The 17007-nt window shown below is 39.1% G+C and overlaps 1 protein-coding gene across 1 annotated transcript in view; it reads right to left on the reverse strand.

Moving 5' to 3' along the window:
• ROBO1 (roundabout guidance receptor 1) overlaps window positions 1–17007 on the reverse strand; it is a 659248-nt gene that overhangs the window by 389966 nt on the left and 252275 nt on the right. Inside the window, exon 2 of the mRNA XM_035902213.1 lies at window positions 4168–4251. Coding sequence (XP_035758106.1) covers window positions 4168–4251 — 84 coding nt within the window. The remainder of the gene's footprint in view (window positions 1–4167; window positions 4252–17007) is intronic.

Consider the following 17007-nt stretch of genomic DNA (forward strand, 5'->3'; position numbering starts at 1 on the left):
CTTAGCGTTTCTCTCACATCAAATATGCAAGAGAAAACTTTCCTTCAGTCTAACATCAGTGTCATGCATACGGATCAATCCTCAGTGACTAAACTTCCTTTCTTGATTTGTTATTTATTCATCCCCTATTTTTTTACATTGCAAATACTTTCCAGAAGTGGTCACCTTTAATATGGATGTGTATACAGACTCTCCATTTGGGTCAACAGTTAATAAGTAATAATAATTATTGTTATAATAAAAACCTGATGAAAGGCAACAATCTATTGGATACCACATTACTGTATTCATAGAATCACATAACGATAGAATCATTTAGTTTGGAAAAGACCTTTAAGATCATCAAGTCCAACTGTTAACCTAACATTGTCAAGTCACCACTAAACCATGTCCCTAAGCACCACATCTGCCTGTCTTTTAAACACCTCCAGGGATGGGGAATCAACCACTTCCCTGGGCAGCCCATTCCAATGCTTGACAACTCTTTCGGTGAAGAATTTTTTTCCTAATATCCAATCTAAACCTCCCCTGGCACAACTTGAGGCCATGTCCTCTTGTCCTATTGCTTGTTACTTGGGAGAAGAGGCCGACCCCCACCTCGTTACAGCCTCCTTTCAGGCAGTTGTAGAGGGTGATAAGGTCTCCCCTCAGCCTCCTCTTCTCCAGGCTAAACAACCTCAGCTCCCTTAGCTGCTCCTTTTAAGACTTGTGCTCCAGACCCCTCACCAGCTTCTCTGGACATGCTCCAGCACCTCAGTGTCCTCCTTGTAGTGAGGGGCCCAACACTGAACACAGTATTCGAGGATTGATTAGGGAAATTTAAAAAAAAAAAAAAAATCTAGAGTTTGGCCCTGTAACATATTAAGAATCATGAAAAGTCAAATGGAAGTTCATCATTTCCTCATAATAATGGTCTTGAAATTTATCAACAGCTTTAATCTTCATCTGAAATAGCTTGGGTTAGCAACTTCTCCCTCCCCTCTGAAACTGATGCGTTTCCTGTTTGGTATGAGGTTACTTCTCAAGGCAAGTGCTCACATTCACAGTGGAAACAACAGACCCTAGCGGGATAGCCAAAAATCTCCTGATTTAAAGCGAACTTTAGGAGAACACACTGAAACATTCTCTAGGAGTCATGTACCTCCAACTTAAGAACCATACGAAACAGCTGCCTATATTCATCCTGAAAAACATATATGGAAAGAAAAATATGTAGGAAAAAAATTAAAATCTGTATCCCTGAAAATTTCCATACTAGCGAATGCTTTGCTTATTTACCTGGCAGCTAAACTTAGATGGAACTGGAAGATGTGCCCTACAGATGTATCACTGCTCTTAGCATGAGTAAAAATTTATGATCCTGCTGTATGACAGCAGCTGTTAGCTTGTTTGGGTTTTGTCCATTCAGACACCACCTGAAGGTGGATTAAAAAATAAACTGCTACTTTTTTTGCCCATAGGTCCGGACATCCTGGACTTTATCTGAATGATTTTAGGAATGAGTCAGAGAATTTTCAGTACAAACAAGCCTCTGGAATGGTTTTCCTTTTGAAGAATGGAATTCTATAGCTAAGAGAGAACAAAAAATGATCTAAGAATACTGTAAAATCCAGGAACTCCATATTAGGCCCAAATAAATTAGCCCATAAATTAGAAAAAAAAATGTAACTTTACCTATAAGATTGTATTACAGTTAGTGTTATTTTTAAAAATCCTTACTGATTACTATAGAAACCTGTTGGACCAATTTTAATACCTACCTTAGGGCTTTTCCGTATAAACCAAGGTATATACACACAGTGCTACTGATTACTATTACATAGTGGAAAAAAAAAAATACTGGATCATTAAATCTTTAAAAAACTTGGTCTTGCCTTCATTCAGTGCTCATTCAAATACAGGCACAAAAACTCCAACTAAACAAAACCAGCCATCCTCTCGGTCTTCATTTTTGTTCAGCTTGTGCTTGCTTCCAACTCGATCCTGACTTTTGCGCTTGCTTGGAAAACGCCTATTAAAATACAGCTTAGAGTTAAGATCTGGAGCCTCTGGGGAACTGCTAGACCAGGGTTTGATTTTGTCAGTCCTCCCAAATGACCCCGCTAGTCTCTGAGGGGCAGGTTAAACAGCTGCAATGCCCCACAGAGGCCTGTCCTCGATACGGGTGAAGGATCCTTTGTGGGTGGACAGATGCAGAAGGGTCTGTGCTCTTCTCGGGAAGCCATCCCATGTCCCCACGCTCAGAGGGGAGCCTCTGTCTTAAATGGTGCCTTAAATGCCTTAAATACAGCCTGCAAGAGGGGGGACAAAGTCTCTGCTGCGGAGCAGCACCTCCTGCAGCCCTTGCACCCTTGGCTTGCCATCACCCGCCCGGTGCGCTTGCGGCGGTCCGGTGCCAAGCCTCCAGCCCCTCTCCAAAACACATCAGTGGGAAAAGGTGATGGTGTCTTCCCCTGAGTTCTTGCCCCTACTACTCCTGTGGCTAAGGGGGCTTGTGGAGGGCACATGCAGGGCCCCCTCTCCCACCTCCGTGGGCAGATGTGAGGCTGTCAGGTGTGGGAATCTGCCCCAGGTCAGGGAAGGGCAAGGGGGCTGGAGGGGAACCGATTCCTCCTCTCTAGGTAAAACTATTAATAAGGAAGTTTCTTAGTCTGACTCATGGTCCCAAGTAAGTTAGGGGCTGTTTAAACACAAGACCCAGGGATCACCATTCCCAGCCCTGCTTTCTGAAAGCGAAAATCTAACCTAAAGTAAGTTTAAACCAGCATTCTTTAAGCTATATTCATTTTCATTTTGTCCACATGATGACCCCGTATGCATTAGGGAGCAATAAACATGCCAAACTGGGAGGGGGTGGGGAATTTTATAAAAAAATAGGAATATTCAGAAGATAGAAAAGTCTAAATAATCCACATGCAGCAGGGTTCATGATATGTTTTTCTAAGAAGGCATCTATCTTCTTAACTGAGGAGAAATTTGTACTCCTTTGCTTTTTTACCTTTTTAGAAAAAAAGAGTACTTTAAACTGGAATAAAATTATGTGTCAAGGTTTTAAACCACATGCAGGGATGATTGCACGGGGGTAAGTGATGAAAGCTGTAATCACTGTAAGTGGCGTATAACAGACCTGAAGTTTTATGAATGGACAAGAAATTACTCCCTCTTTCTTCTGCCTGCCTATCCTCTTGTATCCTGTGAGACTGTCTTGGTTATATCTCATTCACACGCTTTTGTTAATAACTCGACTATATGCAATTTTACACAGTGTGAACAGTAGTAGCACTAGTAACCCACCAATAAAATATTTAAAGAGCATCTTCCAATTAAATGTCCAACTCATTCTCCCTCCTTCCCTTTCCAAAAGTTGCTGCCACCAGAAGAATTAATACTTACCTTCAGAACCTAAAAGTTATTTAGATCTAGAATCTGCCAACTGTACTGGACCACCAGCAGTTCATGAAAACCCTGGACTAAGGGACATTGTAGCTGAGCCCAGGCTGTGGTCAGCAGTGTGACTCCTGGAGCTGGGTATCATTTCAGTGTGCAGAGGAGTTAAAAGAATTGGGTCCCTCCGAGATCACTGCTGCAATACACCGTATCGTGCTGCTTATCTGTGGCTTTTCTTATTTGGCCTAGAGACACAATTCTTGAGTTTATGCAAAGCAGAAGTCAACGAAACAGATTCTCCTCCAATCACATTTTAGTTCACTGGGATTTTTTTTTTCCCCCTGCTGCAATATATTTTACTTTTGTTCATAACAGAAAAAAAGAAAAAAAAAAAAAAAACAAACCACCAAATAAACATATGGAAAATTCCCTGCCCTTGGTCTCTGAAAAAATTTCTCCAAGATGATATATTGCCTCATACACTAATATACACTGTTCAAAGAAAAATAATGGGTGCATTGTTTCAACAACAGAAAATGACTTCAAACATTTAAATAATTGAACTGTACTAACACACATGAAAACCCGGTCATCTTGGTTAGTTAAAAGGCAGAATGATATTTCCCAATAGTACTAACAATGTTGAACTTTTAGGGTGATGGTGAGACAGAGCCAGCTAGCAAAGATGATTAAAAAAATGTGTACAGGTGGTAATGGCAGATGCAGGTGGAAAGTGTCAGAAGTAGGCAGTCAGGAATATTTTGGAAAGGTGCACTCTACCTGTGTAGCCCAGCGAATTGTCGCCATTATCAGAGGTGGGGAGTGGTGTCCCGCTGTCGTTCCCCCTCTCTAGGTCGTCGGAGTCTGTCGGAAACAACACCAGAGCTGCTGATGGGGTCACAGGAGTAACAGTAGTTGCCATTTCGATCACAACACGTCCAGACACAATTAAATCCACACATGACAGCAAGAGCCACAGTGCCAGGGCACGGCACACTTCGTCCTTCCCCCGCCTGCCTGGTGGTGCCCAGCAAAAGGCATCCGGGAGCATTGCCCAGGGTCCCCAAAAGGCTGCCCGCTCTCGCTCTCTGCCCACTCCCAAGTCTCTCTCTGCAGCCCGCCAGGCACAGTGGCCACCCTGCCAACCAGCCAGCGCAGGCTGTGCTGAGCATATGGGGACGGGAAGGCAGGGGAGCTGAATGCTAGCATTGCTAATTTTCCACCTTATTGTTAATCAAAGCTATTGACTGTGATCACTCCCCATCATTGCTTCATCTCCTGGCAATTACAGACTCAGGGGACTTCACCTCTTTGTGGGAGGAGGCGGGGGGGCGACTGTGTCTTGGCAAGCACGGGGAGGGGGGGCTGCTCTACCTCTTCTGGAAGATGGGGCAGTGGAAAGGGGTAGAGCCCCTCTTTGAAAAGGCAACAGTTCAGCAGCATAAGGAGCAAGATGTAATTTCTGAGTTGAAAGATGCTTGCAAGGAAACACTCAATTTTAAAGTCACATAAAAAAAAAAAAAAAAAGGGAAGGCAGCTGGTCAGCTAAACACATAAAATGAACACGTGTTTTAAGACCCCAAGATAAATTGCCGATCAAAACACCACAAAGCACTGTGAAGATAACTCATAATAATGAACTAAATAATTCAAAGCAAAAAATAAAATAAAAATCCCAGTGGCTCTGAAAACAAAACAGCACAACCACAGGAATTTGTTCTCAATATCACTGGATCTTTTTACCCAGCTGTACAGCTTAACGTAAAACTGTTTATTAAACTTAAATTCTATTTTTAATTTACTTCTGATAGGATGCTGTCCAATAGATAACACCTAAAAAGAAACATTTGCATTTTGTTTAAAATAACCTCAAGAAGCAAATCTCTTTGCAAGAATATCACTACCACAACAATAGGCTGCTTATTTCTTTTTTCTGTTGACAGGTGTCAGATAATTTATTAATTATTGTAAAGACCTTGAATAGGCAAGATACATTTTGCTCTCTCACATACAGACATATTCTGGACTTCTATAATGACTGAAAGTAACTGTTCCTTTTCGATAAAATGCACATGCTGCTAAAAATCACTCTGAAGTTTCACAAAACACCTAAAGCAACTATGTATGAAATTAAACTACAAAAAAACATATGTGGATATTTTCTGGACATTTAATTTTACTAGCTCAGTCAATCTAATTTTTAATGTGATGCCAAACATTTATATTCTCCATTTGTTTTTTTAAAAACCTTATAGAGACAGCATCCTTATGAATCAAAATCTTTTTAATGAATTACAAAACATAAACAAAAAGAAAACCAAAATCCTCAAGACCAATCCACTTAAGGGGACTTTTTGGAAAAAATATTTCTTTAAGAAAGTCAACTAAAACATTGACAGCATGCCTTTTAAAATACTGATGCGCAAATTAAGAAAATAAAAGACCAAACAACAACCAAACACCAAGATGGCGTTTCATCTTGGCAGATGAAAAAAGTGAAATATGTTCATTTACTGGTCCATTCATCTTTGCTGGCTCACTAATGGCCAATGTCACGTACATCTTTGAAATCTGCTCTGAAAATGGCTGTAGAGAGTGACTGGATCAACATTCTGCTTCTCCAGATTGCTCACTTATTTGCATTCAAGGATTGATTGGGTCAGAGTTTTAAATTACAGCAGTAAAGGACAGAAGGATGGGACTTCCTATTAAATTAAGAGGCAGAGGCTGTGCCTACTTTTTTAGGGCAAATGTTTATAATCGACTACTAAAAGCTCAGACCAAGATTTCAAGAAACGAACCTGCTGATCATCGTTTTGAAAGATCGATTGCTTTCTAGGAGGTTTAACCACATGCTACTCAAAACGATGAAGGAGGAGGAGGAAGATGCACTGAAAGCTACTGGAGCGTTCTACGTGTCAGTGTAATGTCTGGCATCATGCGCAACATATAACTGCAAAATGAATTGCTCTTTTTTACCCAAGGTACTCGTTCAGATATGGCTTTCCCAGCAATGGGCCACCCTCCTCCTAACACCTCACAAAACAACTGGTGCTAATGCCCTTTAGCAAGGCTCCCAAGCAGTTTATATAGGGGCAGTCTCCATTTCAGAAATGCTGTGCATTCGACACAAGCCAACAGGACATGAGAGTAGCAGCTTTAAAAACTGGGCTGCAACTACTTGCAGTCATTTAAGCATGAATATCTTGGCTTCAATCCCCCCACTGACGGAAATGAGGGGATTAGTCTCTTTTTAACAGTATTGATATTTACACAGTGTCTGTTAGCGACAATGCACTTGTTATTTACAATCCCAAACCACACAGACATTATTCACTCCCTCGTTCTTTGAGAAATGCTACTATTCCACCTGATACTGAACATGCTATTCAACTAATGTTAAATTATGGTCTCTGGCTGGAAATGACTTTCACTAACGATGATTGCTGAAGTTCAGTTCTTGCTGTGGGTGAATTCTAACTATTTCACTGAATGGTAAGTCTGCACCCAAGCCCTACGTTTTGGGCTATGGCCCCCTGCACTGGGCTAAATTTACTTTCAGCTCTGTCACAAGATCCAGGTTTGCCTTTGCTTGGGAGCCCCTCTTAAAACTTAACAGAAGTAAGTACTATTGACTTAAACGGCACATTTCACCATGAGACTGCTGTGAGGGCACTCTGTCAAATGGGTGGTAAAAGGCCTGAATGTTAAGATGTGATGGATTTCTTATGACTACTGTGCTGTAGGATCAGGCAATTTTCCACTTGGCTTTGCTAAACATAATGAACGATTTTACATCATTACACTTTTTGAACTAGTTACCATGCCAAAAAAAGGGAAGGGAATGAATTATATAACCTGGAACAATTCACCTAACGTATGAAAAATTTACAGCTCACTCTGAGTCAAAACAGAAGCTGAACTCGGTGCCTCATCCCTCAGAGAAATCCCATAATCACTCTACAACAGGTTTCACAGAACTGAGAGATGTCCCTCAAAACAAATCTCCAGTAAAGTTGAATGTCTTGGTTGAATTTCTGTGTCAAACAGGAGGAGTTTAAACCAAGGTCTCCGATATCCTAACTGCTCAGAAAGGCCTATTTTTGGTGAAATAAAACTCACACTTTAAAAAACACCTAAGGAATAACTGGTCGATTCATTAAGTAAGAAACAAAACAAAACAACCCACCCCAAAACAACAAAACAAACTCCAACATTTAATTCAATACAAAATTACTTTTACCTGTAAGTATGCAAAACTTCATGAAGAAGGTAAAAGGACCCATGTCCCCATGTCCTCTCTCCTCCCCGTGCTGAAGCCTTGACTACCAAAAAAAAAAAAAAAAGGAGCAAGCCACCCCTTAATCAACTGCTACTGCACTTTTCTCTCACAGGACCATTTGAGAGGCCTCATTTGAGAGGGGGAACCCCCTCATCATGAAGAACATCTCATTCCCTCTTTCCACAGCCATTTCCAGAGCCACCATTCATTAATTTGGGCAAGCACCTCAAGACCTTAAAAAAACCCCAGGAAACATCTATTTTGACTTGCTAGGAGAGTGCTAAGTTTACCAGCACTGAGTGGTCTAGTTTTTTGGTGGAATGGTTTCAGGTTTAGCCAGTACAGCCCAAGCACAGACGACATCTTCAAAGCAGAAAGAGGCTTTGGCTTAATCATAAAAAATCAGAACAAGTTGAGGTGGTCCAATGGCAGTCGGACAGCAATAAAGATTTACGTGAATGTAGGGAACCTTTTGCAATGAAATTTCCACTGAAGTCTGTAAGTTACTCCATTTTATTGGACTGCAGCAGGAGCTACTAAACACCATTCATGCTTTAAATTTACATATCTTTAACTCTTCAAAGTGATCAGAAAATTCAAATACTAAATATTTACTATTGTTATTCATTCTCTTGGTTCCTACAACACCTCAAACCAGACAGACACATTTTATTTTGCAGCTACTTACATTCAAGTGCTTTGTGCAATCCTAACCTCAAAAATTATATTAAACATGCTTTTAACTGTGGCTCTGCTATTCATAAAAAATGAATAAAAAGTGATTTATTTTTTTTTCCACCAGTAACAGAAAGCGATGCCATCAGTTATTGCTTCTTTTATACCAGGGAGATATGTCTGTATGACACGTTTTATTGACGATGCATCCTTAAAAGTCCCCAGATGATTCAGTATTGATGCCCTGGCCCATCCTCCTGGAGGACATAAAGAAAAATTGAAAAGACCTAAACAGACACAACTTCTTATGACTGCAGGAATCTCACGTATCTGAGTTTCTGGTCATTGTTTATCTGAAATTAAAGCCATCCACTGAAAAATGTCTGAATACAAAAACTGTAAGTGTTGCTATATTTAATTCCAAAATATAGAACTTCATTATTTCTTGTTACGTTTCTCTAAATTTCATTATCATCATCAGCTTGGGGGTACAAAATTGGGAGGAAACAGCATGAACAGCATTTTGCAAATGAACATTAATAAAAGATTAGGGTGAAACAAATGAATATAAACTACTATCAATATTAGAAATGTGTTCTACAAATTGGATCAATTCCCATTGATTCCTTTCTAGTGATCTAGAGGAATTAAGGAAGAGACATCAGAAAAAAAAAAAAAAAAACAAACAACTGTGACTGCATCAAACCACAACCGAAGATGAGGAACTAAATTAGTAGCCTGTTTTTTTCAGTATTTTGATTTATTTTAGGTTTTCATTGGAGTTACAGTAGAAATACAGTATAATATGTCTTAAGGGAAATTTGATTTAGTTCTATTTCTTCATTTGGTTATTCATAATGACAAAACATTTTGTGCTATCAGAGTATAGGTAAGTAAGGATAGTACTTAAGGGAGAACTAATGTTAATATATCTGTGAGAACTAACTTTTGTAGAGGGAAGTACTGTCTAAAATGATATGTTTATTCAGAGCAATACCAACAAGCTTTCAAGAATGTAGACCTATTCTTCAGATCTGGAACAAAAAGGAAAAACTTCAAGCTATGTGAAGAATTGGCACTAAATAATTAGGCCATCCTTAGACTATCACAGCTTGGTAAACATTTACAGGTCTATATCAGAAGCCTATGTAGTGTATGGCTGATTAATCTGGAGAACAGATTTACCAACATTTCGTATCAGCTGAAAGGAAATATTCTATTATTTTTCATAAGACTTAACAGAGCAACTTTCTAGAGACATTCACATTCAGCCAGGTAACTCATTTAAATTGGATAACTTTGGGGAGTTATGACCATTTTCATCAGCTAAGAGACTCCACAAGTAATTAAGAAGTTCTTCATTAAAAGTTTACACTGCTCAGCTGCCTCATCTTTAAAGTTAAGAAATGTTTAAGCTAAGGGGAAAAGGCAAGAATTTGTTCTCACATAATAGCTTTAATCTGAGGATCTGGCACAAGTAACTTACAAATAAATCCATAAGGATGCTTTTTTATTAATAGCCTGCACAAGTATGTTCTAGCAAATCAATATGTGGTTCTAAAAATAAAATGAATACTTATGCACAGGTACAGAAATGTTATTCATCACGCACAAATGACAATTTTCTGATGAGAACAGAACACTTTGTGGTGTAAAAAAAACCTCAGAAAAATATTTTTCTAAAACAAGGAGGAAAACAGCTTTTATTTAATGTTTTGAGTATGTTTTTTGGTTGTCTTCAAAGAACAGTACATATGACTGAATTCCTGACAAAACCTCAAAAGTGGATACTATTTAAAAACCTTTCCTTCCCTTCATTTTCATGATCCATTCAATAACAATCTTTAACTCAGTAAAAAGTAAATGAGGAATTCTAGTTAAGCAAAAGCAGTAAACAACCTCTTTGCATCTTTATGCTGCTGGTAAACAACCTCCTTGTATCTTATTTATTTATTTTGGAAGTAGGTAGTAAACATCGGTGTTGAACTTCAACACAGATCCAGCATATATATTTTATAGAGTAACATAACTATGATTGTTGGGTTTGTCAGTTTGTTTGTTTGGTTTTTTTCAAATCTGCGTCACTTTCTTTCGAGTTCTAAAGCTGGAGCCTTACGTGGGATCAGTCATGTGGGAAACCATACAAATTTAATTACATAGAAGCATTTCCAACTGAACACTTACATTCTCAAAACTTGTTATTTAGCAGAGAGCACATATATATGTAGTGTAAGACTTTGATGCTCCCAAACCTGTCTATTGTCCTCTCTCCCCTTCCCTCCACACCTTGACTTCTCACACTTATTGGGCCGTCCCTTGTAGCTCTCTCCTGTTCTGCATCTGCTCCCATTTCTTTTCCTGCCAGATGAACCCGGAGGTAACAACTATTCAGGCTAATTAAATGGTGCTGGAAGTGAGTTAACAGGTGGTGGCCCCAGCTGCTTTAGTTGCAGGGGTAGATAAGAGACCCATCACCAGCCTGTATAAGGCACTATGATAAATTAGGACAAGAAGCCATTTCCTAAGGAGGGACAATCAGACTTACAACAGAATTTTCTTCTCTGAGGCAACAAGCAAACTTTCTCCAGAAAATACAGAATTACTTATTCTGAAGCGCTCACCAGTCATCTTGACTCCACTCAATATAGCACATGCATAAGATCTATTTGGCATAGGTTTCTTCATATCAGTATTTTGTATTTTCTTTTTACTGCAAGCTCTGAATTTGACCTTACTTTAGGAAATTTCCTCTCCCTTAGAGGCTCTCTTACTTTGTTTTCTTCCAAGTAAGCTCACATGTTTCTCAAGAGACTTCTGATTACTGTGGGAACTACTATCTAGACATTTAAATAAAAGCAACTAGCGCCATATACAGTTGAAGAACTGGTTATGCAAACTTTCCATGCAATCGTCCAACTCCATTTAACTTCTTGCAGTAATCCCCTAACCATTGTAATCAACTCCATGAGACTGCACCCAGTCCTCCAGGCATTAACCCCTGGAGCTGCTGCTGCTATGACTTCAGCCCTGTAGCGTTGTTTTGAGGCTGAATTATGCAGATGCTTGACAAGTAGCTGCCCCCCAAAATAGTCGCAAAGAACTGGGTTCGTTTTCTCTTTACTGCAGCGAAGAGCAAGAAACAGCACCATGCTTAATTACCCCTTATTTTATTCAGCTGAGTGGTGAACTTAGGAAAGGTGATTAATTTCCCTCATTAATGACTATTGCAGACAAACAACAAAAACGCAGGATCTAATTTAACCCGCCAACCCCAACAAACTTACAGTCACATGATTTGAAATTAAAACTACCATAAAAATGAACATTGAAGGGGATGTACGCAATTCAAGAGCTGAGAAAGCCCTTTCTCATTCCCTTGCTTTTCTGTATATGCACAGTCATCTTCTGAGTTGTCAAAGACATATCTGCAACACAGCTGTGTCATTTACATTTTGCAAGTCTACCTGCAGAGCTCAGCATGAAGAATAATATTAAATCAATGTATGTCAATGCTTGTTTATAGAAAGAATGGACATATTTGCACTAATACACTGTCCAGCAAGGGAATACACTGGCACAATAAGTAAGCCTATTAAAACTGCTATATAAGCAAGAAAGTCGCTCTGATACCACAAGAATCCCAGGTCCTTTTTTTCCAGGAGGCACTCCTAGCTACAATTCTAGCTGTCATGGTTTGGTGTCCCCCCCCCCACTTTTAGAAGGACAGCATTTTGAACCATTTTTCCGTCTCCAACAGCAGTGACTTCAGCCACGCCGTGATTACTGGCATCCTTAGCATATAGATTTCTCAAAGGAAATATATCTGGTTGTAGCTCTTCTGTGCTTTCCCTTCCTTTTTGCCTTCCACAATCCCATCCCTTCGGCTATGACAGAGAAGGCAGCAGACAGGCCCGGCTCTGAAGGTCCCCTTCCTTACGTACTTAAAGCCACTCACATTCTATGTAACCTGTCTTCTGCACAAAGCAAAGACCTGACAATGCTATATCCTATGGAGTGATTCGATGATTTAATAGAGGTTGTAATTTACAATTTAAAACTTTGTGGCCTAACAGAAAGTAATTTAGTAAGTAATGTACAAGGATGATTTTGAAGTGAAACAAAAAGGTGAATTGCAAGGTAAACAAATATTCACTCTGACTTATAAAAAGACATGGAGTTGAAAAACATACCACGTCAATCAGTACAGCTCTACTAGAGTAAAAGTACAACAAGCTACAAGCATCATCAAATCCCAAATACATACCCATGCAAAGCAGCAGTAAATCGAGTCTGTCCAGAATTCCCTTTCCTATTAACCTTCCAAGCCAGTGAATTACCCGCAGATATCAAATGATTCTCACTTAGTACACAACATTTTTTTTTTTTTTTAATCCAAAGAATGTTTCCTTTTATTCATCCGAAGTAGAGGTAAGTACTTCAGGGAAGTTTTTGGCTTTTGTTATTAGATCACAGGGGTTCTTTCTGTAAAGCTCTTTCTAAGAGCTACTGCTTTTGTGCAGCACGGTGAAATGTATTCTACAAAGGAGGTTTTTAAGTTTGTCCCTTGGAGAGAAGCGAAGCCGTACAACAGGTGTTCCTCCTTTCTTTGTTTACCTGAGCTGCCTACTTGCTGCTCAAAATCATATCCTTAAGAAAACAAATGATGGAGCATGTAAGCATTTGCCTGGAAAATTTGATATTAGGCTGAAGTCCTTTCTTGTTAAAGCAACAAAATGCTCCCATTGACTGTATGCAGGGTTCTGTTAGCACAGCTGTGAATACTTCGGGGAAACAGGAGAAAGAGCCACAAATAAAGAATTAGCAATTGCTATCTAGCTCCTAATGAAACATACACATATGTCCCAATCAGCTTAATTCTCAGTCTAAACTAGGAAAGATTCATAAAATAGCGGTAAGTTAATTCAATAGTTCCTAGTGCTTCCTTAGCATCTTCCAGCTGGGAATCTCATTTCTCAGTGTGATTAATGTCAGTCTCAAAAGAAAGCACAGGGTCAAAAATTACTCCAAGTTTATGAACTCAAACTCCAGACAAAATAGAGCAACGATGGAATGAAATAGCCGAGGAGAACAATCAATAACTCTTCTATCTTGTCAGAATTCGGCTCTGCAAAATTAATACCAGATAAGAAATCATACAACACAGCAAGGGGTACTTGGGTTTACAAAGATCTACAGATTTCTCTAGATATTGTCAATTTGTAATATTGTGGACATTGACCATGGGAATTACTAGCTAGAGGCAGTAATTTTGAAACAAAATAGGACCTTCAAGAGATCCATGGGAACCCCTGAAATAATTAGAGCTGTAACTGGAAGCACAGAGCCCAAAGCAATAAAGCACAAACCCTGAAAAATGATATGCTTTAAACTACACAAATATGATGAGAACAATGCCAGTTTAAATAACAGAGGCAGTCACATCAAAATTTTGATGGATAAGGCTATCAAGATGGCAAAGACAGACCAAATCACATATCTGTGTTCAAAAACCAACCAGACCTTTAAGATAAACTGCCCAGGAAGACATAACCTTACCAGAAACTTCAGTATGTTGGTAGTTATAGAACAACATTTAAATAGCAAATGGAGGGAAACTGTTATGCCACCCTTAAAAAGCAAAACCAGAAAACCCATAGTGCTAGAGATAAGGAAATCAGGCTTCTCCTAGTAAGGTACTTGTTTATGATCAGGGCAATGCACTGAAAATGGAAGCACAGATGACTAAGAGTGCATTGTGTCAAATTTACTGGTAAAGGGTTTCCCAAGTATATCACTGTTGGCTAGGTCACAGCTTTAATATCTCAGAACTAAAGTACAACACTGTAAGAGTGACGGCTCAAAAAAGAAAAATTTCTTTAGCAAACCCCGATTGTTTGTTTGTCCTAACTTCATTAAACATGTTGGTGCAGCTGCTTTGGGCAGGAAATAAAAAATACTTCTGAAGCAACATTATACATATCATATGTTTCTAGCATGATTGGTTCCATATTGTTGGGGCCCTCAAGTGCCTCTAGCAGAGTTCCTCAGCAAATTTTAACATGCCAAACTAGATAAAAGTCAGAAGTAGATGCTTTATCCCTACAGGCTAGGACAACTGCTATCCAGCACAGAAACTCCAACAGGGAAGATGATGCCTTGGCTTCAGTCTGAGTGCTGTGTGCTGCCGTGGGCTGCTGATAGGAGCATGTGGCCTGAGCCCTGAGGTGGCTACCAGCAGCCCCCTCCAAACTCCTGCATGCCCTGGTGCCCTCAGGGTTCCTCTCTGACTGGTCAGGGCTGACACCTCAGCCCAAGGGTGCCCCGGCTCAGTGGCAGTGGGGCCAGCAGCCCCCAGTCCTTGCTGGGTGCCACAGGCGGGCAACAGGTTACTGGAGCAAAGCAGATGTGTCAACAGACTGATTAAATATCCTTCAGCAACGACTTTACTACCTAGTCAATAGGGAAATTTATAATCAAGTTAGATCTCAAGTTGAAAACTTTAGCTCACTGCGATGAGCCTTTACATACACTGAGCAAAAGGTAAGTACACCATATAACAGAGTGTATCAGAAGATTTAAGTCACTGATAAACATGGAGCTGTGGAACCAGGTCTGTACATGTACCCTATCAACTGCAAGCAACTGGTGGCTCACAATTCAGTGAGACATCATGACTAGCACCGAATTTAAAAGACTGCATGCTGTGTCTAAAGGTTTGCTAGTTTGGAACTTTGTCATATTATGATACCAAATATTTCTAGGTATGTCCAAGATTACTTCAACCAGTATACTAAGCTTCTACCATACAACAGACCAAAAAAACCCAAACATTTACTATTATTACAGCCTTCAAATTTATTTTATTTACTTTGCTGGGAATATAGCTATGAATGATTTTGGAAAAAGGAGACAAGAGAACAAAACAAAACCACAAGAACCTAGAGAAAGAAAAGCATATTTAGCATATTAAAGGCAATTAATCATCTTTCACTTTAGCAGGCCAGACTACAGAAAATTCCTGGAAAAACACTGTAATTTCAGAAGGTGCTAGACATGAAAAAAAGAGACTAACACATTGGATCAAATAACATATCCAGCTAGAGACTGATCAGACATTGAGCACTGGTTAGACAGTAAAACAACACAAAGCAGAATTGTATTGTTTTATGACACCAATTTAATATTTCAAATAGAAAAAAAAATTGCCTCAAAAGATAGTGAGGAGATTTAAACTTTAAAGTAAAAAAAAAAAACAGTACTGAGTTTACCAGACCGTTCCTACTACTCAAGTTTTACAGTTTCTCTAACTCTATTGAAACTTGTGTTGTTGTTGTTCTACAGCTGGAGAGTGATCGAAAAGATGTGATATGATCTTGAAGGTATAACACGAGATAAATAAGCTGCAAGTGTATGTAAGTGCTCAAAACTGGATACAACTGAAGTATAAAGCAAGTCAGTGAAAAAGAACTTACATCTGAGCTGAAGACTGTTTCAAGCTCACTTCAGCAAAAGCTTCAAAAATGATTAAATATTTTAGAACTTTTTCTTAGCTACGAAGGTCTAAGCAATGAGAACAGAAACATTTGTCACTAGAAATAATATAATTAAAAACAACCTAAGATGTTTTCCCTATAGTTGTGGGGCTTTTTTTCTAAATGGCTATAGCAAATGGATATATTTTTGAAAATGCCTTTAGTCTCAGCAGAGTGCACTGACACATACTACATAAAGAAAGTTATGTTCCATGATCAAAGGTAAAGTGGGTAAAAAATTGAAATTAATTAATAAAATAAAGCTCCCATAAGCACTGACTAAATGTTAACCAGTTTTATACTGACTGGCACCTATGTCTAAGAAGGCTGCCCAGCTAAGCTCCTATTTAAGCTTTTCTCGTCAGCTTGAGACCTAAACATAATTATGTTTGACTAGATTCAGGTTGCGTGTGTCTCAGGGTCCTGCCCCAGAAGTCTTCCCAGTTGGAATCCTAGACAGAACCTTCCCTGGTTTCCTTGCAGTCTCCCACCATGGGTATCTTTCTCAAGGCCACCAAAAGACAGAAGTGGGTAAATGGCAAAATCTTGTCCTAATATGCAGAAAAAAAATATAACTACATCTCCTATCCACTGGTTCAGACACAATTGTGAGACTTCTTCCATCTTTATTTAAGATTTTGGTTGAGAGTAGCAAATTAATTCAGAAGACACTAGAGGAGGATACCTGGCAGATGCAGACTATATAATAATAGAAACCCTGTTCTGTAGAAAATCATACTAAAGCAAATCACTTCCAAGCCCCCCCATCCCACTCAGCTGAATTTATCAATACATATTTCCTAATCTGAATTAGTAACATGAATGCAAATTACGTATTTCATAAATCTGAATGACTGACTCCAATTCCACAACTTGAACAATTACAAAGATCCTTACAGTTGAAAATAAAGGCCATTCATAAGAAGAAAAAAAAAAAAATCACTTGATGAAAAATACTATAGGCATATGAAGATTTTTCTGATGATATAGTATCAAAGAAAATTTAGTTGAATTTAAGCTGACCCCTCATTTATCATAGCCTGTGGGCGAGTCAGTTAATGACGGTATTGATCCTCTTTTGTGTTCATTCTTACATACATCATCCAACCAAGGTGAAAGTAACCATAAGAT

This window comes from Egretta garzetta, unplaced genomic scaffold, assembly GCF_000687185.1.
Source record: "Egretta garzetta isolate BGI_Z169 unplaced genomic scaffold, ASM68718v1 scaffold289, whole genome shotgun sequence".
Classification (NCBI taxonomy): Eukaryota; Metazoa; Chordata; class Aves; order Pelecaniformes; family Ardeidae; genus Egretta; species Egretta garzetta.